The sequence below is a fragment of the Chlorocebus sabaeus genome, chromosome 12, assembly GCF_047675955.1.
Source record: "Chlorocebus sabaeus isolate Y175 chromosome 12, mChlSab1.0.hap1, whole genome shotgun sequence".
Classification (NCBI taxonomy): Eukaryota; Metazoa; Chordata; class Mammalia; order Primates; family Cercopithecidae; genus Chlorocebus; species Chlorocebus sabaeus.
In genome coordinates, this window is record NC_132915.1 from 66,649,529 (window position 1) to 66,675,306 (window position 25,778).

Below are 25,778 nucleotides of genomic sequence, written 5' to 3' on the forward strand. Positions count from 1 at the left end.
AGAGAAATTTGTGCCGAATCGAAGGGAGTCAGGCCCAGCTCTGATGCTAACCTGCTGTGATGTGGCTGACAGAACCAGCCTGGAGGGTGACCGTAGCAAGCTACCTCCGTGGTCACCTACCAAGCCTGCAAAATGGGTAGTTCCTGCCATAACCCCACCCGAGGATGGCGATTCTGCCTCTCGAAAGCAGTGCCTTTATGACACAGCTTTTGCTCTCCTCCTGCCGCCTCTTTGACCTCCAGGGGAGTGTGACATTTTGCTAGGTCTACGCCTCTAAAGAAACTCTCCCCCTCACCCCCGCGAGCAGGACACAGCCACTCCAGCAACATAGTGCTGGAAGATTCGAGAAGCACGGCATTACCTATCTTACCGCCTGGGGACGTGCTGCCAAGTGCTCTATGTACCTCCTCAGCAACATCAAGAGATGGGCCTACAGACTGCAGGTGGGGAAACAGAGTCAGAGGGTTCAAGTGACTGACCTGGGGGTATGCAGCCACTGAGGCGAGAAGTGAGACTGAACACAAGTCCATTGAATCTTCACAGAGCCAGAGTGGGTGCCTGCCTGCCAGGCAGACGCATGACCCCGTTCTCCCTCAATGTGTGGCAGACAAAGAGGGGGTGGAAACCTCTCTGAAGAAAAATAGGCCACTGTTTCAGTACAGCATTCAGCAAAGAGAGGCCCCTGCTATCTTAGCGGAAAGCCAAGAATCCCAGATGCATGGAGAGCTGTAGCCTGGACCTGGGGTACCTCCCTTCAGACACCGCCCCAACACTGTGAGAGATGTGGCTTCACGGCAGCAAGTATTTCAACAGTCCACCTCTGTGGTCCAATTACCCAGAGCCCAGGCAGAGCCCAGGCAGAGCCCACTCACACAGGGCCTGGCCTGCCTCTGGCATGGCTGAGAAGACCTTAAATGCTCCCTTGGTCCATGACTGGATGAACGTGTGGCCTCCCAAGGAAGCTGGGAGGGCTGGCCTTATAGGCAAGATACCCACTGCACAGATGAGAAGAACAAGGGCCTGAGGGAGAAGCAACTTGCCCAGTCACCGTGCAAGGCTATCAGGGCTTCCTGAGCCAGGGGACCAGAATGTGAGTGCATCTCACTGTGTGACTGGGTTCTCCAACTGTGTGAGGCGTGGGGCAGGGGGCATGGAGGCTCCTTCTAGCTGAGATGTTCTAAGAGTCAAGGGAGCTGGGATAAAGGAGCTTAGGAGGCCCACGCGGCCAACACCTGCATCCCGCCCACAGCTTCCAAAGCAGCCTTCACAGTGACAAGCCAAAGGCACACACGCCAAGTTACTGTGAACAAACGTCTCGATGTAAATGCTGCTGAGTGAAATGACGTGATTTACAACCAAATAATTAGACTTTCAATACACGCATCAGCAGCGATTAGCCTTCCCGAGACGCCCAGGCATTTCTCAAGCTCTAAGTTGGCGGCCCAGGGTGAAGGCCTTCAGTAAATGATGACAGAAAGCATCTCTGGGCAGGAGACCTGGCAGATGCCTCTCCTGACAAACATGTAGAGGCATAAGGCTCGTTTTAGCACACAAAGCAGTAGGTATGTCAAAATGAACCATTTTGGTCAATTTTCTCAGGAGAAAACCAACACATTAGCAGACAAGAAGTTTTTAAATGAGGGCTCAGGTTGAGGGAGTGAGCCTCCCATTACCAGGGGTGTGTAAGTGGGAAGGCAATGACACTTGGTGCGGGGATCCCGCTGGATGCCTTTTGTAGTGCCCCGCTCAGGGTTCCCACCAGCCCCAGCCAAGTGCACATGGAATTTCAAGGAGGGCTGGACGCAGAAGCGCAGGGGGATGGTGAAATGCTGCCAAAGCTTCAGGAAGGGGAAACAGGGTCTAGGGCTCTTTTTCTTTCTCTCTCTCTTTTTTTTAACCTTTAATTGAGGACTTTTCTAGGAACACGAAGGCCTATGTGTGTTGGAAATTATTTTTCTCCACTCTTCAGCCCTAGGCGTCCCCCAAAGGGGGAAGTTCAAACTCTGATACCACTGATATCACTGGCTGGGCAAGTCCCCTCTCCCTGGGCCTCAACGTCTCCCTCTGGAAAAGCTGGAGGGGGTCCCTTCAGTGCCGAGTTATCAAGCCAGTGATGGACATGGCAGGGTGGGTGGGAGCAGCCCAGCAGGAGGAACAAGGCAGGGCAGAATGGCTCCTCTCATGGAGGGAGACAGGTGCGTACGCTGGCCACAGTGGATCCTGGGCTTGGGGACAGCAAAATGACAAAAGCAGGCTTCTCATGCCTGTGCCAACAGGATGGACAGAATCCAGGCCAAGGGTGATCTCTTCCTACTCAGGACAAGGCTGTCTGAGCCCTTAGGCTCCTTAAAGCAGTGGCTCCTACCTGGGGCAATTTTGCACTCCCTCTTCCCTGGGGAATATTCAGCAATGTCTTGACACATGGGTGCTACCAGCATCTTGTAAGAGGAGGCCAGGGATGCTGCTAAATATCCTGCAATGCACGGACAGCCCCCACGACAAATAATAACGTACCCTAGCTTCCAATAGTGCCTAGGCTAAAGCCATACCACTCACTAGATGGCCAGTGCCTCAAATTCTTCATCCACAACATGGGAATAACCAGAGTCCACCCTCACGGCTGTGGTGAGGGGCAGATGAGAACCTCCACATGAAGTGTGAACGTCTGACGAATCCTGGCTCGCCTGGCTCCTTATGTAAGGGTTTAAGACAGAGCGGAATCTGCCAAACGGCTTGGTTCCAGAGGGCTCCAGGCTGTTTCCAAGGACAGGACCCCCCAGTCCCACCTGAGCAGCACATGGTGGGGGATGTACTGCATCTGAGGAGACCCCAGAGCAGGACCATGCAGAGGCTGGGCCAAGGCAGCCTCAGGGGAAGCCCCAGCTGCCGAGGAGGGGGCTTGGAGCGCACAATGGCTTTTATAGGACAAGGGGGGCCAGCACCCTGAGGTTGACTCAGGCAGGGCCGGAGAGAGGGGTAGGCCTTGGGGTGCTTGAGGATGGTGCTGGACGCAGATCAGGGTCACCCAGATCTGTGTCTGAGTCCCTGCCCTGAGCTGTGCCTGGTCTGAGCTTCAGGTCCCTCATCTGGGAAGTAGAGCTTTCACTGTTCACCCACAAGGGTAGTCTGAGGTCTGGACAGCGGGGAAGCGAGGCTCTCCAGGTGCGGAGGTGCTACCGAGTGTGCAGGATGTCGTTGGAGCCTGGGTATAAATCTGCACTCTTTGGCAGGCCCCTCAGATAAGTATGACTTGAAACAGGGGGCTGGCACTAGATTCTAGCTTAATGCATTTTTAAATTTTAAAATGAAGAACAGTGCCTTTCAGAAAACACTGATGCCAATGCAGGACTCAGGGTCCTGGCGTGGGTCTTGTTCTCACCCGCTGGGCAGGAGCCACTGCACCAGTGGCCGCCTGTCTGGTGTGTCTGGTGCATCTGGCTGGCTCTGTGCTGTCTGGGCTGAGCACCGAGCTAGGCTCCCCGTCTGTCTGCTCTGTCATTCGTGGCTGCACTGGCAGCCCAGAAGCCATGGATGTGGCTGCAGGAGCATCTCCTCCAGTTGGGCAGCCCGCCTGGCTGGGGTGGGATACCTGGGTTCCGGCACAGCTCTGTGGTTGGGTGACACGGGGCAAGGCATTTACTGCCCTGAGATTGATTTCCTGAAACATCAAGTGTTCTTTCACCACACTCTCTAAGGCACATTGTTGCACACAGGATCCATATGAAAATAGAAAAGGAAGCTGGGCGTGGTGACTCACGCGCTCCTCCCAGCACTTTGGGAGGCCAAGGCAGGAGAATCTCTTGAGCCCTTGAGTTTGAGAGACCAGCCTGGGCAACATCGTGAGACTCTGTCTCTGTAGAAAATTTAAAAATTAGCTGGGCGTGGTGGCGCATGCTTGTAGTTCCAGCTACTTCGGAGGCTGAGGTGGGAGGATTGCTTGAGCCTGGCAGTTTGAGGCCGTAGTGAGTTGTGTTCACGCCACTGCAGTCCAGCCTGGGTGACAAAGTGAGATCCTTTCTCAAAAAACAAAACAGAAAAGGAACTAAACAGGAAACTGGTCATAGATGGTCAGTGGCATTTATTAAGTGTCTACTGTGTGCATTGCTCTGTATGCAACATTTCTGAGTGAGACAAGACACCAACCAGATACTTTGAGATCATTTGGTTCCCTGCCATCATTTTACAGATGACACTGAAGCTCAGAGAAGGGCAGAAGTTTACTCTCTTTCTATAATAAAGCTCCCTGCCCCATGCCTCTATTGTGGAGGATTCTCTGGCAAGACCAGCAGACTGAATCTGCAGTAATGGGGTACTGGAGTGGGGGATGAGGCAGGGGGAGGGGGGCATGCAGGGAGGGGAAGGAAGCAGCAATGCCCCCTGCTCCTCATTTCTCATCCCAAGTCACCCCATGGACCCTGGCTCTTGCTAAAGCACGGTGCTCACCCTCACCAGTCTTCCTGGCCCACCCTGGTGGGGGCCTCCTCACCAACTGACCAAGGGTGTTCACCAGCACAGCAACGAAGCAGACTCACTATCCACAAAGCACCTGATCCAACTTACAGTTTTATTTAAGAAAAAAAGTAAAGATGAGAAACTCAACCATCCTTATCAAAACCCCAATGTCATTCTTCACAGCAAAAGAAGAAAACAACCCTAAAATTCATGTGGAACCATAAAAGACCCTGAGTAACCAAACCAATGCTGAAGAAGAAAAAGTTGGAGGCATTGCACTTCCTGATTTGAAATTATATTACAAAGCTATAGTAATCAAAACAGTATGGTACTGGCATAAAAACAGACACATAGACCAGTGGAACAGAACAGAGATCCCAGAAACAAATCCAAACACATACGGGTCAACTAATTTTTGATGAGGGTACCAAGAAGACACAATGGAGAAAAGATAATCCCTTCAATAAATGGTGCTAATAAAATAGATTTCCATATGCAAAACAATGAAACTGGACCTATATCTTCTATTATATAAAAAAATCAACTCAAAATGCATAAAAGACCTAAATATAAAAACAGAAACTATAAAACTCTTAGAGCTTAGGGGAAAAGCTCCTGGACACTGGCCTTGGCTATGATTTTTTTGGATATCATATCAAAAGCTCAAAATAAATACATGGGACTACATCCAAGCTCCTGCACAGTAAAAGAAACAATAAGATGAAACGGCAGCCTACAGATTGGGAAAAAATATTTGCAAACCATATATCTGATGAAGGGTTAACATCCAAAATTTATAAAGGACTCACACAACTCCATAGTGGAAAAACAAATAACCTGATTACAAAATGGGCAAAAGACCCAAACAGACATTTCTCCAAAGAAGACATTAAAAAAATGGCTGACAGGTATATGAAAAGGTGTTCAACATCTGCAATCCTCAGGGACATGCAAGTCAAAACCACTAGGAGGTATCACTTCACACCCAGTAGAATGGCTATCATCAGAAAGTCAAAAGATAACAAATGTTTGCTAGGATGCGGAAAAAAGGAAACTCTTATACACTGCTGGTGGGAATGTAGACTGGTACAGCCATTATGGAAAACAGTAAGGAGCTTTGTAAGAAAATTAGAAGTAGAACTACATTATGACCTAGTGATCCCTTTTCTGGGCATATATCCAAAGGAAATAAAATCACCATCTTGTAAAGACATCTGCACTCCATGTTCACCGCAGTGCCATTCACAATAGTCAGCATATGAAAACAACTGAAGGTCTGTCAAGGGTGAATGGATAAAGAAACTGTGGTGTATGTATGATAGAATACTATTTGGTCCTAAAAAAGATCTTGTCACTCACCAGACAGGAATAGGCCTGGAGGACACTAGGGGCAGTGAAAAAAGCCAGATACAGAAAGAAAAATACTGTATATGGCCAGGTGTGGTGGCTCACATCTGTAATCCCAGCACTTTGGGAGGCCAAGGTGGGTGAATAACCTGAGGTCAGGAGTTGGAGACCAGCCTGGCCAACACGGTGAAACCCTGTCTCTGCTAAAAATACAAAAATTAGCCAGACATGGTGGTGGATGCCTGTAATCCCAGATACTCAGGAGGCTGAGGCTGGAGAATCGCTTGAACCCAGGAGGCAGAGGTGGCAGTGAGCCGAGATCGCACCACTGCACTCCAGCCTGGGCAACAAGAGCGAAGCTCCATCTCAGGAAAAAAAAAAAAAAAAAAAAAAAAAAAGAAAAATATTGTATGATCTATCTCATTTACACATGGAATCTAAAACAAATACAAATATGTAGAAATAGAGAAAAAAAAAAACAGTGGGTCCTTGGGGCAGGGTGGGGAGGAGATGGGGAGATATAGGTCAGAGGGTACAAAGGAGCAGACAAGCAGGATGAACAAGTCTAGGGAGCTGATGCACAACAGGAGGACCACAGGTAATAAACAAATTGTACTTCATATGGGATTCATGCTAGATGAGTAGATGTTAGCTGCTCTAGTCACACATACACACAAAAAGTTAAAAATGTAAGGTCGGGGACATGTTAATTTGCTTCACTATAGGAACCTTTTTTGTTTTGCTCTGTTGCCCAGGCTGGAGAGCAGTGGTGAAATCATAACTCACTTTGTAACCCCAAATGCCTGGGCTCATGCAATCCTCCTGCCTCAGCCACCCAAGTAGCTAGGACAACAGGGGTGTGCCACCATGCCTGGCTAATTTTTAAAACTTTCTATAGGAATGAGGTTTCACTATGCTGCCCAGGTTAGTCTTGAACTCCCAGGCTCAAGCAATTCTCCTGCCTTGGCCTCCCAAAGCGCTGGGATTATTGGCATGAGGTATTGCATCCAGCTTACAGTAACCTTCTTACTATCTATATGTATTCTATAACATCATGGTGTGTATCTTCATTATACACAATAAACTTTATTTGAAAAGAAGAAAAAAAATCCAGAGGGGCCTTTTAAAACTGCAAATTAAGACAGATCTGCTGCTCAAAGGTCACTGCCTCTAACCCAAGGGTGGTTTTTCTTCCCCAACTTCAAAGGCATCTGGTTGGCTGGGAACCACCCAGAAACCCTGCCAAGGACCTTTTGCAAATCATATGAACGACTGTGGTTCCTGGTGGAAAAACTCCCAATAGTTCTTGGGAATCCAGGCCTCAGTTTCTTCATCTGTGAAATGGAGAATAGTACACAATGTTCCCTGAAGTCCACTGAAAGCTAAGTAAAGAGCTCAGAACTGGGTGCTGGGGTCCTGGCTTCTGCCTTCTCAGGCCTTGGTTCCCCCATCTACATGATGAAGAGACAACCTTTGAAGCTTGGCACATAGGAGATGCTCACACCACATGGGAAGGAAGGATATTAAACAAAAGGATTTGCCTTCATTACAAACACCCCAGAGCCCCAGGGCTGGAAGACGAGTGGAGGTTTTTAAAAAATAGAGTTGATTCAAGTGTGTCCTAGAATGTCCACCAGTACCCAGAGACTTACTTGTTAAGCCTGTGGCCTCCTGGGTCTCTTTGCAACCAAAATCTGTTTTAAACTGCCCTCTAAGAAATTCTGATGCATGTTCAAGTTTGAGAACCATCATTCTAGCTCCATCTGATGATGGAAACTCCTCTGTAATATCCGCAATATTTACTGTCCAGCTTTGCTACTTACCACCACCACCAGAGAGCTCATTCCCCACCAAGAAAACCCCTTCCAAACAGACAGCTTTGCCCATTGTTAAGTTCTTCCATGTCCTGAGCTGAAATGTGACTAACTACAGCTTGCTGAGGTCGGCCCAGCTCCGAGCTCTAGCTCCTGCAGGCCAAGTCCACTGCTTCTGCCCTGCGAAGGTCCCTCAGACAGGAAGACCTGGGCTGCTCTTTTCCAGCTGTCCCCCGGGGCAGAATTTCCTGCTCTTTCCCATCCTGGTCACTTCTGCTGCCCGTTCCCCAGGCAGTCACCATCTCTCACACAGTGGAAGCCAGCAACTGAACAGGGTCCTGTGGGGTCTGTCCAGCTTGGCCATCAGCCCTGCTGGCTGGGCACAACTCCGTCATTAACACGGACACTCCTGAGCTTCAGCTGAACTCCTTTTTGGGGTCTGCTGACCTCCTGAGTACCCCTACCCCCCTCTTCCAGCCCCTCCAAAGTCCCAAGAGTTAGGGTCTTATTGACCTGAAAGTATCATCAGGTATAGCAACACTCATCTCTTGACCACCCCAAAAGGGGCAGGGGCCGAGAGCTTTTCTGTGGTGGGAAGGGATGGGGGGTCTTGCTTTGTTGCCCAGGTTGGAGTGCAGTGGCACATTCATAGCTCACTGTAACCTCTAACTCCTGGGCTTCAGTGATCCTCCTGCCTCAGCCTCCTGAGTAGTTTAGGATTACAGGTGTGAGCCACCATGCCCAGCTAATTAAATTTTTTTTTTTTTATAGAAACCGCATCTCGTGGCCGGGCACGGTGGCTCAGTGGCTGGGCGCGGTGGCTCAAGCCTGTAATCCCAGCACTTTGGGAGGCCGAGACGGGCGGATCACGAGGTCAGGAGTTCGAGACCATCCTGGCTAACACGGTGAAACCCCGTCTCTACTAAAAAATACAAAAAACTAGCCGGGCGAGGTGGTGGGCGCCTGTAGTCCCAGCTACTCGGGAGGCTGAGGCAGGAGAATGGCGTAAAAACCCGGGAGGCGGAGCTTGCAGTGAGCTGAGATCCGGCCACTGCACACCAGCCTGGGCGACACAGCGAAACTCCGTCTCAAAAAAAAAAAAACTCACTATGTTGCCCAGGCTGGTCTTGAACTCCTAGGCTCAAGCAATCCTCCTGCCTTGGCTTCCCAAAGTGCTAGGATTACAGGCATGAGCCACTGTGTCCAGTTGGGCCCAAGAATTTTAAGAGGCAAAAGCCCACTGGCTTTGGCCACACTTGGAAGTTTTGGAAATGGAACTTTGAAAGGTCACTGTCAGTTCTTCGTAGTCTGGGTAGTGGGGGGCAAATCTTCTCATGTTGGACATTCATTCTGGCAGCTTCTTGACAACCTCTTTTCTCAAGTTGGAGAATTTTCTCAAAATTAAATCTCCGGTTCTTTGCTCCGTAATGAAATTGATTTCTGCCTTGACAGACAACAAAGCTTTCATTTATTATTTGGCTTGGGTTTGACCACATTAATTATTGCTGGTTTTTTTCCCCCCCAGCACGTCTGCAAGTAATTGAGTTCCACAAAGTTACTTACTCTAGGAACTGATTGCTTCCTGAAAGCACGGCTCCCACAGAAGTAAAACAGGCAACCCTAGCTTCTTCAGAGATGACATTTTGGTTAGGGCTGGAACAATTCAGAGCAGGAAAATGTATTTTCCTAGCCTGAAAATCTGAACTCAACATGGGGTTATGCGAATATTTGGAGACTGTGAGCCTGAAATGTGGGTGTCCAGGTCACACCATCTCCTGCGTTTGCTGCCTCAGTCATCTTACCATTGATGTGTCAGAATCCTACACTGCCTCGAGTTTCTATTCACTGTTACTGGCATCATTCTTCCTGCCTCTGAGAACACTCTGCGGATGCCTGTTCAAGTCAATTCCTAACACCAGCTATACCAGGAGCTAAGAAAAGCCTGCCCAGCACCGTGCAAATGCGTTTCTCCCTGCGAGGTTGTGTTCAGCCTTGGTGGGGCATACACCTTTAGTGCCAGGAGGAAATGATGGGCACACAGCTTGCTCTCTGGCAGACTGGGAGGTGGTGGGGAATTGTTGAAGGGATGGAGGGCTGGGATGTGGAGGGTTGGTGGAGCCACAGGTGAGCCCCTCAATCCCTCTAAACCTGTCTCCTTGAGCGTAAAGTGAGGTTGCTATGGGGAGCCAGAGAGAGTTGACTAGGGCTTCAGGGTGTACAAAATCGTGGTCCTGCACCACGATTGCATTTATGCCTCACAACGATCCTGAGATGTAGGAACTATTACTCTCCCCATCGTACAGATGTAGAAATGGAGGCCACACAGCTAGTAAGATGCAGAATGGAGATCTGAACCAGGGAGGGATTCTGGCTCCAGGTGGTCTACCTTCTTAGCCACAATACTCTATGCTCTTTCTCTACTGAGCCAGTTAAAGTACCCCCAAGTAACTGAGGCACAGAGAAGTCACAAAGAAAAGTTCAAGACAGAGCTGGAACCAGAAAACGGGTTTCCTAACTCCACAGCCAAACAACTTCCTGCTCTGCCTCATTAAAAAAAAAAAAAAAAAAAAAAAAAAAATCCTCTATTATAGGCCAGGCGACTTTAGGAAGCCAAGGCAGGCAGATCAGCTGAGGTCAGGAGTTCAAGACCAGCCTGACCAACATGGTGAAACCCCATCTCTACTACTAAAAACAAAAACCAAAAAACAAAAATTAGCTGGGCATGGTGGTGCACACCTGTGATCCCAGCTGCTCTGGAGGCTGAGGCAGGAGAATTGCTTGAACTTGGGAGGCAGAGGTTGTAGTGAGCCAAGATCATGCCATTGCACTCCAGCCTGGGTGACAGAGCGGGACTCTGTCTCAAAAAACAAAACAAAACACCATTATAAAAGAGATTCACTGTGGAAAATCCAGAAAACACAAATCCAAAATAAACCAAAAGGAGGTAAAACCCTGCCATTTCATCACCGCAGATAGTGGTTAATCACAATTTGGCATAGTGCCTTTCTATATTTTCCCACATACATGCGTACAAGCATGTGACATACGGTCACCGACTGGGCTGAACTTTGTAAACTGATTTTATTACAATCATGGCTCATTTTGAATGCTGTGATTATTTTTCTCCTGAATACCATCTCCAAATGTTTCCTGAGTACCTATCCTGTGCCAGGCCCTCTGGGGTGTTGAGACCGAAAGACACGTTCCCAAAGGAACCCTCAGCCAAGAAAGGTTCCTAGCAGATGACAAATCATTTCACACTACAACCCTGAGGGTAAAAATCAGATGTTAGACGGCAAATTTAGAAAGCAAGGTCCCAGGGTTTATGTACCTAGATTTCTTCCTGGGCGTTTTCTAGTAAAAACTGGAAAACCTGCTGGACAAATTCTAGAAGAGCTATAACATTTTATGCACCTCAGTTCTAAACCTAGAAACAAAAACTGGGTGACATTTTACAAAACAGAGAGAGGCTCTATCACTTCCAAGGGAAAATTGAACAGCCAGCCACCCTAGCCAAGCTGGGACCTTAGGGAGGAAGGACACTGCATAGGCCTTTCCTCTAATCTCCAATCTAAACGTCCTTGTACTTCGCTGTTGCTTCCCCATAACTTCCCCAGTTTTTTCTTCTCAAAAATCTTATCATCTGAAGTCCTCCTCAACTGGCCCCTCCTCCAGGAAGACTTCCAAGATGCCCCTAGTCAGGCTTACTTTCTTCCTCCCTCACTCTGTCCTCTGCCACACCTCTGTCCATCACAGTACTTCCCTACCGTCCTGTCTCCTTGTCTAGACTGTGAACTTAGAGTCTGATGTGTCTTTGTCTCCTCACCCAGCTGACAGCCCAGGGCACGATAAGAGCTCAGTGGTGAAAACCCTGCTGTTGGCTTGTCTATAAGCCCTGCCCTGAAAGCCTGTGCTTAAAATGTGGCAGGGTGATCTCCAAGCTGCCTGCGCCATAAACAGAATGTGGATTTTCCAAAGGAAATGGCAAAAATAAAATAAAATTAAAATTAAAAAATGGTTTTAATTAAAGCATGTGTAATAAGCTGGCTTTGCCAAACCCAATTGTTTCTGATATTCCTCTTGGGTGAAATAATCTTTAAAAAGATAAAGAGAAAAAAAAAAAAAGCAAAGCATTATTAAAAGTGGCAGAAAACACTTGTGCTGGAAGGAGGATGGAGGCTGCTCACAGGGGAGCTTCCTAGAGAAGGGCAGGCGCAAGACACAGGCCCGTGGATGGAATGGCCTCCGCTCCAGCAGAGGGCAAGGGCGCGTGCGTGCCAGCGTGCCGCACACACAACAAAACCTCATTTTATAGCCCTAACATTTGAACTGCGGGAGCGAAAACGAGGGCTATAAAATTTGACATCTGATTTTATAAATCTGCCTCAAGTACTGACAATGTCTGTGGAGAAAATGAGAGAAGAAAATACAGTGCTTATGGGGCTCCAAAGAGTGATAACCCTGGGGTGGGAGCTGGGACATCTAGGGGCTCTACCAGCAGCCTTCCACAGGACCTCAGGAACGTCCTCTTCCCTCCCTGTGCCTCAGTTGACCCCACCTGAATGCCAGGGTCTTGACCTGGATGATTCAACTCCCTTTGGGCTCTGACTGCCCAAAGGTCTGGGGAACAGTCAGGCCCTGCCTTAACACTGGGATTTTACCGTGTGAAGTTAGTGGCATCAAGCCCCACCAAATGCCTCTAGGTAAGGGCCAATCATGTTTCCCGCAGGGCCTTTGCATCACTTACCCAGCTATCAGTAAAATAAGCCCCTACAGCACAAAGGCTCTGCAAACAACCCCACCTGCATCTGTGCAGCCTCTCAGAGTTTACGAGAGCCTCCACTGCCATTGCAAATCTGGGCCTCAGGGCTGGAGGCTGAGACGGGAAGTGACTTACTGGTGACCTCCTGGCTGGTGGTAATGGTGGGATTCAGGCTATGATCCCTGGGCTCCTGGTCACAGCCTTTCTCTCCATGCAGCCACCCTTTCACTGATGGCAGATGTGACGTCTGCAGCTGTCCTCGTGGCCTTCCCTGCAGCACCCTGTATGCCTTCTCCCAAGTCGCCAACCAACTCATTCCCAGATGGCTTTTGCAAAAATATTATTAAATAATTCAAATTAACAAGATGTTAGAAATGTGATTGGAAAGAAATGTTTTTCTCATTTGGAGAGACCACCCAGTGCCTCAGAAGGCAACTGTCCCGGGGCACGAGAGGTTTCCTGGAGATGGACGGGCAGTTGGAATGCTTCCCCGGTGGCGGAGCTGCACAGGCAGATTTATGTGGGCTGATATGAGACAATTAAAAACCGGCTGGAAATGTAATCGGGGCTGCTCAGATGCTGGAGAAGACCAAGGAGCTCCGGTAAAACAAAGGGCAATGCTGCATCCCTGGCTCAGAGGGGGAACCCCAGCCTGTTGACAGGCACGTCTGGCACTGCCAGGTTGGGGGGTGGTGCACTGGGCCGTGAACTGGCAGAGTGAGGCACAATGAGTGCAGGCACCTCTTGCCTCTGGGTTTTAGGCGGCAGAGGGAAGGGGGAAGCTGAGCTGCGGGGAGTCTGTTTTCCTGGGTCTTTTCCAGGTCTACGTTGCAGCCGGGAATGCCACCATCCACCCAGCTGCTCCGAAATCTGGATGTGGTCCTTGACTCCTCACTCCTCCTCCCTCTCATCAATTCTACCTTCATATGCCTCTCCTTTCTACTCCCACTGCCCTAGTCCTTCACTCCTGATCTGTCACACACCCAGGGCCAGATAGGGCTCCCTAAACTTCTCTCTCGCCAGCTATGTAGGCCGCCTGCCACTGGCCCCTCTGAATTGGCCTTGGTCTCCTACTTTGCTACCAGATAGTCTCAGCATCATCAGCCTAGCACCTGGGTACAAACGGAGAACTTCTAAGCTTAGCTGGAGCAACTGGCTGAGAAGGGTCAAGAAAGAACAGTGGTCCAGGAGCTGGGCAGGGTCAGCCTCTGCCCCTCCCTGACAACATGGCCTTAGGTTTCTAAGCCCCTTTGAGCCTCTGTTTCCTCTTCTGTAAAGTAGGAGCAATGAGTTGTGCTTTCTTCACAGCTGCTTGAGGGCTGGACCCAGAGAAGAAACTAGACTCCTCCAGTTGGGTTATGGATGCTGACACTGTTTGCTTATAGCCAGACAGAACCAGCCCCTCTGGTTTCAGGTCTCTGGGCTTTCTCTATGTCACCACTGCCTGGGGAAAGGTGTCTGAGAAATGTTGGGCACGGGGCTTACGGTCACAGGTGCTGTCAGAAAATCCAGCTTAGGTCCAGAGACGGGGTTGGCCATTGGCTGGACTTCTCAGTGCCTGCCAGAGAGGAATGGGGGTGTTTCTACTCCGAGAGACCCCACAAGGTAGAAAGAGGCCCTGAGCTGTGTTGTAATCTCATCTCTTTAACGCATTAACTGTGACGTAATGTGAACAACAGTCTCTCTTTTTTTTTTTTGAGATGGAGTCTCGCTCTGTCGCCCAGGCTGGAATGCAGTGGCGCAATCTCGGCTCACTGCAAACTCCGCCTCCCAGGTTCATGCCATTCTCCTGCCTCAGCCTCCGGAGTAGCTGGGACTACAGGTGCCTGACACCACGCCCGGCTAATTTTTTTGTATTTTTAGTAGACACAGGGTTTCACCGTGTTAGCCAGGATGGTCTCCATCTCCTGACCTTGTGATCCGCCTGCCTCGGCCTCCCAAAGTGCTGGGATTACAGGCGTGAACCACTATGCCTGGCAAGTTTCTTTATCTGTAAAAATGATGGCAATGGTTGCTACTCTTCTCGAACATACTATCACAGTGTGAAAGCTGGCTATTCCCAAATATCAGGCCCTATGCTGGGCATGCTGACCTGTATCACGTCACTCACACGTTACAGCAGCCCAGAGAGCTTGGCGTGGCAGGATTTACACCTGCTGTGCTAGAGAGTACACAGAGGGCTCAGAGAATAGGCAGAACTCAAACTAGGGTCTGTCTGAACCCTTCAGAAAGAAGGGTGCAAATCATGGTGACTAGTCTGGGATCCTGTGACTTGTCAGAGGCAGAGCTAGGATTTGAACCCAGGTCTCCCGGGCATAAGCCCAGGGCTGTTCCTACACTCCCCATCCTCACTGCACCAGAATCACCAAAGCACCAGGCTTGGAGTCCAGGAGAGGCGCCAGTCTAATGTTGAGGGTGGCATCCTTGGCAATGTTTTACCACCAGCAGGGCACATGTTCTCAGTAATTTCTGAATAAAGGGAAATGTCATCTAATATTCCTCACAGTGTCCTCTCGACAGTGCACTCTGTTATCCTGCAAGGCATCTGCACATTCTAAAGTTCACTGTTCTCATTTAGTCCTCGCAAAGAGCGTTTGGGGAGTTTCTGTTTTGCCTACAGCAGCGGCTTCTAATTGTGGCATTTCCTTTAAACCTTTTAGAAGGAGAAAACACGAAGCACACTAATTGAGCAGAAAGTTCATTTTTCCTCCATCAGCGCTGAAAGGACATGAAATCCTCCATGTGGTAAAAGCAAAGAGACACACCCCCTCTTCCCCCATCACCCCTGCTGCCCTGACTCAGACTGGCTCAAATGCTGCTAGCAAATAGGGCCTGCTGGGAAAGCCAGAGGCAGGCAAGCTTCTTCCTGTCTCTGGGCCTCAGTATCTCTACCTGTTCAAGATATTGGACCAGAAAATCGAAAAAGTCTCTTTCTGTTCCCTAAACCCCAAGATTTCTGCCCAGGGTACACCTGGAGCTGCTACCTTGACTAGCTGCTAACATGCTTCCCTATGAGATGAGGAGGCCAGACCGTAAGTTTTGAAGATGGGCAGGAGAGCTGGAGGCACAGCAGCATGGTGATGCAAAAGGATACCTATTGAGTGGTCATCATCTCCAGCTCCTGATGAGCAACCAGGAGGTCAGAGAAGTTTACTCACTCATCCAAAGTCACACCAAAGGACAACGTACAGAGTGCAAGAGAGGTGAGAGGTTCAAGAGAGGTTATCCAGGAAGAGGGGCGCCTGGATTGGACTCCAGCTCTGCGAGATTCTCTAGCATGCTTTCCAGCTGTAGCCACATAAAATCTAGAACCCATCATCGTAAAGGAGAGTGGATGTGGGCAAAGATGGAGACTTCCAGGTTGAACCCAGACAATTTGCAATGCACTAGGCCACACCGAGCTCTTTCCCCAACAACCTGTGGCTTTCTGAGGTCTATAATAAAGATACTTGAGCTACCACTGATAGAGTACTCACTATATGCTGGGGCATATGCTAAGCACTTCACATATATTGTCTCTTCATTAATACACCTGTGAAACCCATTTTATAGATGAGAAAACTGAGGCTCAGAGATGTTCAGTCCCTTTGCCCAACACTACCCTGTTAGTATGTGGCAGAGCTGGGTTTCAAGAGCCTAAACCAAGATCCAGAGCCATTGTCTTCACCGCTGTGCAGAGCTCCCTCTGTTGGGGGAGCCATGGGGCACACGGCCAGGAGTTCAGGGCCCCTGCAACCACAGCTGAGCAGTGTGGGGGTCCCAGGGCAAGCAGTACTGCACCTGAGCTGCACACACCTGCCTTCCCTGAAGTATGCTCTTAAAAGGCTTCATCACCCCTGCAGGGGCCTGGCTGGGGAATACAGAGACCAACTAAGTCCAGGTATTCTGGAGCTGTGCAGGGAACTCAGTAATGGCCAGGGAGTTCCCACTGTGGCTTTGCAGGGACTGCCCTGGTGGTTCACACATGGGAGCAGGCAACCACCATGGAGCTAAGTGTCTGGAGTCTCAAATGTTAACCCAACAAGGGGATGCTTGGATGGCAGAAGGAAGTGGAGACTTGCTCCCTGCTGATAGATGAGTGGAGAGCAGGCTTTCCTCATATCCCCACTCCCACCGCCCCCTCAAACCTTTATTATTTCTTGCTCCTAGCTGTCAGCAGCAACAAACTAAGATTAATCACTTGCCTGCCTGGACCCAGACATGCCTACTGTTTGAAAACTCTCCCCTTCGCTATATTAATCAATGAAGGGACAGACAAGAGAAAAACAACCTTAACTGCCATGCGCCTCCCAGTGCCCCTCAGCTCTTCTTGGCCCTATTACACCCACCCAACCTCCTCTGGAGCTGCAGGAGGCATTTGCTGGCTGAAGACTAAGTACCCAGCAGTCAACACAAACCCGGCTGCTCTAAGCCGGATACAAATAGATGTCATCAAGCAATCTGAAGGACAGGAGGCATGTTCTTGATAATGTCCTGCTCCTCCTCCCCTCCTCGGAGGAGATGGGACGTTCCTGCCATCCTTGGACTGAGAGGAAAGTGGTCTAGTCACGGAACCCTTAAACTGGAAGCAAGTTTATTCATCAGACCCCAGACCCTCATTTTTTCGATGCAAGTGGAGAAGACACTTGCCCAAGTTACCCAGTACAGCAGGGACAGCCTGGACTCACCCAGGGCTCTGTCCATTCTGCTGCTTCCATGGTGATTTCTGAAGGCTCTGGAAAAGCTGGGAGAAGCAGAGACTGGTATATACTGAGCACCATCTGTGTGCAGGGCTTACCTGCCAAGCCTTACTTCTTGCTGAGGCAAGCATCCCGTGATGCTCAGGAAGGTGCAGTATCTTGCCTGGCATCGGGCGCGGGCAAAGAGATAGAAGCGGGACTTGGATTCAGTTATCTGACTGTAGAGCCTGTGTTTTCCCTCTCCATCTTGAAAAGGGCTGCCTCGGTCTCCTGGGAGGCCTGCCCACGTGCTGTTCACCTTCTGGACTCCTATAACAGGCCTCTCCCCAGCTCCCGGTCTGTGCCAGTTCACGTGGCATGTGTAGGGACATGGCGGGGAACGGGGGGATCATTGAGGGGATGCGGAGGCAGAAGCTGTGTCCCTCCTCACCAGTACTCACGGGCCCCCTAGTTCACTCATGGTTCTAGAATACAGCCCTGACAATAGCATTGCATCCTGCTTCAAACCTTCAGGACTCCCTGCTGCCTCACAAGTGAAGCTCCAACCCCTCCACCTGGTGATCAGGGCTACACCTCACTTGGGCTCAGATGAATGTGTCATTTGTTGTTCTTATGCAAGCTCCGCACTGCCCTGTCTCTGGGCCCATTCTCTCTGCACCCTGCCTTTTCTCCCCTGTCCATGGGTCCAAGACCTGCTCATCCTTCACATTCCCCTTCCTGGTTCCTTCCCTCTTTCATAGCCTGGAACCTTTCACAGAAAGAGTACTTTCTACTTTGGGCAGCCCTGAACACATTCTCCGTGGGTTATAGGCATAAGTGTCTTCCCTTCCTCGTCAGGCTGTGAGCTCCTGCAGGGCTACAGCTCATTCAGTAACTGACACTGGACGGGGCAGAGCTCACGGGCTGGGCCAGGGAGGCTGTGAACAACCAAGTGCCACGGCATGATGGAAACAGGCCAGACCCCAGAGGCGCCTCCTTAGGTCACGTTTGCAAGAGGCCAGGCAATCTGCCTTCAGGGATTAGAAAGCCAAAGGTCCCTCTGTGAGGACTATATGCGGCTGTTACCCCCACTGGCTTTGGGACTCTCACCACCTCAACCGAGCAGGGGCTGGGTCCTTGTTAAAGCTGCTGCCTGCAGAGGCCTCAGAGATGCCACTCAGTGCCCTTCCCATGGGTCACACAGGATCCCTGCTCCATGAGGGCAGAGCCTGCCCAGCAGAACTGGAGGCCACAGCACTCACCCTGCCTCCCTGCTGCCTGCCCCCGGCTACAAGCCCCCCAGTCTCTGAAGTCCTTCCTTCATCTTGTCCACATTCCTTTGCAAAAACTCACCAAAGTAGAACTCGGGATGACTCATTTGCAGGCCAAAGTGCCTGAAGAGCCTTTTAATGAGATTTTTTTCAAGGCTTTTCATCCCTTTCCTCCACTGCCAGCCTTTCCAGAGACAGGAAACTGTGTTAAGAGTTTGACATTTTCTTGCCAATTTCTCAGCTCAACCCTTTGCTCCCTGAGGCTGGAGTCAGAGTACCCAGGGGCCAGTGGTGGGCGCCAGGTCAATGAGTTGGCGGGCAGCCAAGGGGGAGAGTTCTGCAGGCAGGAAGGGGTAAGGAAACTGTTCAAGAGTAATCAGGCAGAATCGCTGAAGACGATTCACAGGTGGGGGCCCCCTGCCATGGAGGGGGCTCCGAGATGGGATGAGGTGTGTGCCGGCACCACCGTGGGTTACTGCAAGTGCAGAAAGTTGGGGGGTGGGATGCAGACAGGTGGCAGCTTGGGCCGGTCCAGGGACCTATCTGGTCACCACAGTGGGAAGCTGTCACCATCTCTGTGGTCGGTGGTCAGCTGCCAGCCAGGCAGCCTTACATCAACCCCGAATCCCTTCCGGGGGTCAGTTTCCCCACCCAGGAAGCAAAGGGATTGGAGTAAATGGGCCTCAAACACTTCCAGGTTTGACATTGGAAGACCTTTCGACTGGGTGTAAGGAATGCTGGGGAGGAGATGGGAGGACATGGCTGGGAGCCCCATGGCCTCCACTCCAGTCTTGGCTCTGCTGTGGACCCTGGCAGGCATTCAGCTTCTCCCAGCCTAAGATGAGGAAGAATATGCCTCGCAGCAGGACCCCAGTGAGTGCACCCTGCACATCAGTGGCCCTATCACTGAGAACTGCATCTCAACTCTTCTGGGAGCCCCTGAGACCCGCCAAGGCTCTCCTGCACCTCCACGTCTCTGCCTGGGCCGTCCCCTCTACCTGAGCTGCCCTGCTAGCCATCCCTGTCTGGGGAACACCTGGCTTCCCTTGAAGGCTCACGTGCAGGCTTCTCCCTGCAGCTTCTCCTGACTCTCTGTGGCAGGGACCGCCCACCCACACCGAGCTCTGGGCTCCCAAGATCCCCTGTGCAGACCTATGTACAACACGACACAGGTTGGCCTGGCCAGGCTGAGCCCCTGGAGGCTGGGCCTGACTGTTCTCACCTCTGGACTCTCTCTGATGCCCAGCCCAGTGGCTGGTACAGAGGGTTCTGAAAAATACCTGCTGAGGGAAGGGTGGACGGGGTGTCCTCTGAGGCTGAACTCCCCCAGATGCTTTTTTCACCCTAGAACACCCTCAGGGCAGGACAAGCTCACATGAAAATGGCCAGAGGTGGATAACCAGCATAGCTGGAATTCCCATGTCAATTTGCACCAAGCTCCTGACAGTGTCAGGAATGCTATTTCCCACCCACCCCTGCCAGGCAGGCCGTGAGTATCTGAGAGAACAGGCCCCTCACTTGGTGGCTGACAACGATGGTGCTTGCTCCAGGCAGCCAGGACATGCAGTACCAGGACAGCTTCCCTTGTGGTTGAGGTGATTCTTTCCAGGGCGTTGCTCCCCAGCCAGCAGTGGGACTGGTCATCGGGAGCTGGGGCTCCTCTGGGAAGCAAGTTCATCTCCCCTGAGTGGGTTACCTGGCTTGGCCATAGGAGGCCTAGCCCAGCCCACCTCCCCAGTTCTGGCATTCTTCAGGGGAAAGCTGGGCAGGTGAGAACACCCCTGGTCTTTGGAGGTGGTGATCTAATGCCTCTAGATCTGCATGCAAAACTAGACTCCCACCTCTAGCTCCTTTGGGTGCAGATCAGTCACCCAAATGACAGTTCCTGATAATCAGGTCCATGGGACGGGTGCAGGAAGGCAAACACACAGTCTGATGGTAGAGGCTGCTGGGCTGCCTTCTCAGTCTCCCTCCACCTCCTCCCCTCACCTGGGAGGTGCAGGTGGTCCAGCCCACAGATGGGGACATGGGGAGAGTTAGAGAACCCTCGATGTCATTGGTGGAGGTGGCCTTAGAGCCCATCAAAGCCCAACTCCCCACTGGACAGATGTAGGGCAAGAAACTTACCCCAGGGTCACACAGGGAGCAGTGAGTGGCAGGACAGGACTCCTATCCAGAATTCTGGACAATGAGTCCTTCCTGAGGCTGTTAAAAATGGACTTCAATCAAACTGCAGGGCAATGGGAATCACACTAGATAACACTGACACGGCGCTGGCTGGGCTGGGGACGCTGTCTGTCAGCAGCTCATTGCCATACCCAGTGCACAGATGGCCAAGGCCATAAGGCCAGTGACTGCAGGAAGCCAGGCATGAGGCCCGTCCCCTGCCTTCCCCACCAAACGCAGCCGGGCCCTCGGGACTACATGCCTACGCTGTGAGGGTAGAATCAACGTGTCGTCAAGGGCGGTCCTACGTCTAGGGAATGGCACACCCCAGCGACGAGGGGAAACGATGCTCCTGGCCCTCTGAGCCCCGCTGTGAGCTGGCATCTGGGCCTGCTTTTATAACTGAGGGTGCACTGCACAGGAGATTGAGAATTCCGCAGGAGACAGCTGGTGCTATTACTTCTGCCACTGGGTCTAGGTTCCTTGTGTGCTCCCTGGTTGGGACCTCAGCCCTGGCACATCCTGGGTACTCAATAGGCTGCTGTTCCCTCGAAGGCAGGTCTGCACTGGAGTCACCACAGGGTCCCAGTGCCAGCCAGGCAGGCCCTCAGTTCAGGGGCTCAGCACTTCCCCACCTCCGCCTGGATGAACATGAAGCTGGAGCAGCTGACGGGGCTCTGGCCCTCCAGGATGAATGGACAGGCTTGGCATGGAGTGCTCTGTCCAGTCCTCCCTGCTCCTTTCGTGGAGTCCCCTCCAAGCCAGGCCCCCAGCCACGGGGATTCCAGGAGGAATGAGGTTCACTGAGGAACTCAGAGACAGATGGGGAGGGAGACAGAGTAACAACCCCAAATGACCAGTGCCCCAGAGAGTCCCTGGAGCACTGAGGAAGTCCAGTACGCAGGGAAGGCCGGTGACACTGAGTCCTGTCGCTGATGCCACCTGCTTCCTTTACCTCTCACAGCCCAGAAGAGTGCCACTCACCTCGATGGCGCCATCAGCACGCCTGGTGACATGCACACCCCCCTGCCGCTGCCCTCTCCTCAGTCCAATTCTGCTCCTCTGGTTTTAGCCAGTCCTGCCCAGCCCCAGAGGCAGTTTAGCACATTGAACTTTCCTTGGCTGCCATAACCGATCCGATTCTTTCAGTCACCAGGTCTGATGGCAGACAATGAATTACGCAGGCACCAGCAGGCTGGAGAAGAGCAAAGTACCTATCTCTTGTTTGTCTGGAGTGCCCTACCCGCTGGCTAGAAGTTCCCTCTGCATCCTCTCTGGTTAGGCGGTGGTCCAGCCTTTTGGTCTTCTTCCCCCGGTGATGACAGGCTCACTACCTCGAGGCCGCTTGGGTAGCTCTAATTCTTGATCTGCTCTGGCTGTTAGGAAGTTTTTCCTCTTGCAGAGCTAGAATCTGTCTATCCATCGTCTGCCCAGAAGTCCCTAATCTGCTCATCGGTTCCCTCTGCCCTGACAGTCCTTGAGAGACGCATGGTCCCCGCCCCGTGTCCACATGCTCTCTTTTCTCTAGGTGGACTCCCAAAGCCTGTGTGCCATGTCCTGCCTGCCTCTGCCCGTGCCTGCCGCCCTCCTGACTCTGCAGTTTGTCATTGTCCCTTTCAGGGCAAAGCCCAGAAAATGCGGGGGGAAGAGTCAGTCATCAGCAGAGAACACAGGCCAGTTTCACTTTCCTTGGTTTTACTGAAGCCTCTGTCTACATGGCCGGCATGTGTGTGGGCTCTCCTGACAGCCGTGTCCCCGCAGGCCTGCTCTCCCTCCCATGGCCTCTAACAGCGATAAGTGGGACAGAGAGGATGCCAGGCAGAGGGCTTCACTGCTTCTGGGGGGTCTGTGGGTCTGTGCTGGCTGAAGAGCCTGGGTTTACACCCCAATTATGTCACCAGCTCTCTATGTGTCCTTGGCAAATCTGTCCTTTCTCTGGGCCTCAGTTTTTCTGCAACATGGGTTTAGACATTCTTTTGGGTCCCGTCCAGCAATAGCACCCAACTAAAACACCCTTTTCTTATTTCTGGACCTGCCCATCCTGACAGAAAAGCCTCACAGGTCAGAAAGATCTGAGAGTTTCCAAAGCTGCCACAGGCAGTAACACCAGCTCTTCCCGGCGCTCCTCCTAGACTTTGCGCGAACCCAAACTCAGGCCCACCCAAACTGCAAGCCAGAGCACTGGGAAAGGGTCATGCTCTCGGTGGCAGAGAGTTACGGGTTGGTCACAAGTCTTGGCCCAGCCGCTTGGGCCAGTCACACCCCCCTCCGTGAGCCTGTTTACCCATCTGCAAACTGGGGACAATATGTTCCTCAAAAAAATGAAAGGACCGTCGTGGGCTCTGAGAGAGGGATGAGGCATGCTAGGAGCTTCGTACCACCCCGCCTCACAGCAGATGTGAAAGCTATTCTCGGATAGTTAATATAAAATCCTAGGAAAAGGCCCCTCGTCTTCTGGGAGGGCAGCAACGGCAAACATAAAAACTCCTCTGTATCCCAGGAGAATAGGATCAAATCGAAAAACCCAGGCTTGAAATAACGTGTGCTGGCAAGTTTCCCAGGGGACACTGGCAGGTCTTTCCGCCACAGGCACAGTGGCCAGCTGTGCCCGCGGAGGCTGCCAAGGAGGGCTGGGGGTGCTCGGGGCGGCACTCACCTCAGGGAGAGGGAGTAGTCATGCTTGCTGGTCTGGCTGTTCCGGACAAGGTAGCTACACTCCTTGCAGAGTCGCAGCAGGTTCTCAGCGTCTCCTCTGCTGATGGCTCCATGATACCATCTGTGGAGAGGGCAGAGCGCAGTCAGAGCCCAGCACGATGGGATTCCCATGGCCCTAACCTGCCTTGGGAGGCTCAGCACCCGCAGCGAGCCTCCCTACACAAGCAGGCATGCACTGGTTCATTCCGTGGGTATCCACTGCCCGCCTGCTGCTGCCGGGTCCTGGGGAGAGCACAGCAAACAAAACCCAGTCTCTTTTCACGGGAAGCTTACGCTCTGGTGCAGGGAGTCAGGCCACAGACACTCAAGTCATCACAGAGCACACAGTGTGAGGACAGGCACCATGGAGATGAAGTGGCATAGGGTCATGTGGCTGGGGGCTAGTGGGGGACTATTTCAGGCAGGGTGGCCAGGGAAGCCTTTTCAAGGTGCGGTGGCTCATGCCTGTAATCTCAGCACTTTGGGAGGCCGAGGCGGGTGGATCACCTGAGGTCAGGAGTTCAAAACCAGCCTGGCTAACAAGGCGAAACCCCATCTCTACTGAAAATACAAAAATTAGCCGGGCGTGGTGGTGGGCGCCTGTAATCCCCCTTACTTAGGAGGCTGAGCCTGGAGAATCACTTGAACCTGGGAGGCAGAGGTTGCGGTGAGTTTAGATCACACTACAGCACTCCAGCCTGGAAGACAGAGCAAGACTCTGTCTCAAAAAAAAAAAAAAGAAAAAGAAAAAGAAAAGAAAAAAAGAAGGAAAAAAGTGACATTTCAGTGTAGACTTGCAGGAGGGGAGGAGGGAAGCCAGAGAGGAGCTTTCTTGGTAGACAAATCAGCAGCGAAGGCCAAGGCAGAAAACTGCCTAGAGTGCTCTGGAAACAGCCAGGGGCCAGCATGGACAGACAGAGGCAGCAAGGGGGAAGGGGTGGGCAAGAGGTCTGGAAATGGGGCTGCAGCAGGGGCTTTTCTGTTTGAGCAACATGGAAACCATCAGAGGGCGCTGACGGGAGGGCCACGCTCTGACTCAGGGATGTGTGCAGCGACATGGATGGTGGGCAGTGAGGTAGTTGTCCGTGCTCCTGCCAGATGGCTCTAGCACCACTTGAGCATGTGGGAATCCCAGCATTACTGCTCCCAGACACCCAACATGCCAGAGGAGGGCAGGCGGCAGAATCTGAGGAGAGGAGTACCATGCAGAGGGCCCGACTCATCCCCCATCTCCCATCAGAGAAGGAAATGGGCACAATAATTTTCTTTCTTTTTTTTGAGACAGGGTCTCATCCTGTCACCCAGGCTGGAGTGCCGTGGTACGATCACAGTTCACTGCTGCCTCAAACTCCAGGGCTCAAGCAATCCTCCCGCCTCAACCTCCAGAGTAGCTGGGATTACAGGTGTGTGCCACCACACCTGGTTATTTTAAAATCTTTTCTAGAGACAGGGTCTCACTATGTTGCCCAGGCTAATCTCGAATTCCTGAGCTCAAGTGACCCTCCCACCTCACCTCCCAAAGTGCCAGGATTACAGGAGTGAGTCATTACATCTGGCCTGATTTTCCTTTTGTGTGTGTGTGTGTTTCTTTTTCTTTTTCTTTTTCTTTTTTTTGGTTTTTAGAAACAGGTTTTCACTCTGTTGCCCTGACTAAAGTGCAGTGGTGTGATCATGGCTCACTGCAGCCTTAAACTCCTGAGCTCAAAGGATCCCCCTGCTTTGGCCTCCCAAGTAGTGGGACTATAGGCACGCACCCCCATGCCTGGCTCACTGATTTTCACGACTGGAAGAGCTGACAGTAAAATTGCAGGGCAAGAATAAAGATCCTCATTGCCCATGAGTGGACACACTCAAAATACATTCCTGTTTACATGACGGTCTCTGTGGGGCAGTGGAGGGGGTGAGACTCAGCCATGAGAGGCAGAGGCACTGAGCATTACCATGGCTGGAGTGTGCTTTGTCCACAGAGACAAGGATGCTGCTCCAAATGGTGGCTCTGCTGCCCACTGGCCAGGCAAGCCACTGACCAGGTGGCTTCTATTACGGGAGGATCATGCCAACCTCTCTTGGGTTGTGAGAATGTAATAAGTGGCCCCACCGCAAGGGCTAACGTAGAGCCTGATGTGGGGCGAGTCTTAACTGACGGCAGCTGCAGCATTAGTATAAAGAGACTGCCCTTGCACACCACGTGGTGACATCCCCATCTACAATGGTTGCAGGCCCCTGCCCATCCAGAGGCTGCATTTTACATTTCCAGGTGCAAATGGGGATGCTGCCTCCCGGTGCCTGTCTCAGGGTGTCCTGCAAACCGTGCCCCTGAGAGTTCCAGCACTGACATTCTCCTCAGAGAAAAACCCACACCGCCCATCCCCGTGCAATTCCCCCCACTCACAAGGCAGAGCTCAACAGTTAGTAGCAGTGGCCACAGCAAAATTAAAACCCCAAGAGAAAAAATGAACTTTAAAGTCAAGGACTGGAGAGTAAATGTGAGTGTCCTTGTCCAGTGGGAATGTGGCCAAGCGGTGGATGGTCCAGGCGGTGGCTACCAAGCTGGACATCCGGAGGGGAGACTTCTAGGGGAGAAGGCAGGAAGAGCATGCAGACCACAGACCCC

At 51.6% G+C, this 25,778-nt stretch overlaps 1 protein-coding gene and 1 non-coding gene across 2 annotated transcripts in view; both read right to left on the minus strand.

The window, feature by feature from the left end:
• Nucleotides 1-25,778, minus strand: part of SHB (SH2 domain containing adaptor protein B) — a 154,351-nt gene that overhangs the window by 12,404 nt on the left and 116,169 nt on the right. Inside the window, exon 5 of the mRNA XM_007968663.3 lies at nucleotides 23,127-23,246. Coding sequence (XP_007966854.3) covers nucleotides 23,127-23,246 — 120 coding nt within the window. The remainder of the gene's footprint in view (nucleotides 1-23,126; nucleotides 23,247-25,778) is intronic.
• Nucleotides 10,957-11,020, minus strand: LOC119624591 (U7 small nuclear RNA). Its single transcript, XR_005240750.1, has one exon. It is a non-coding gene; the product is annotated as a U7 small nuclear RNA (small nuclear RNA).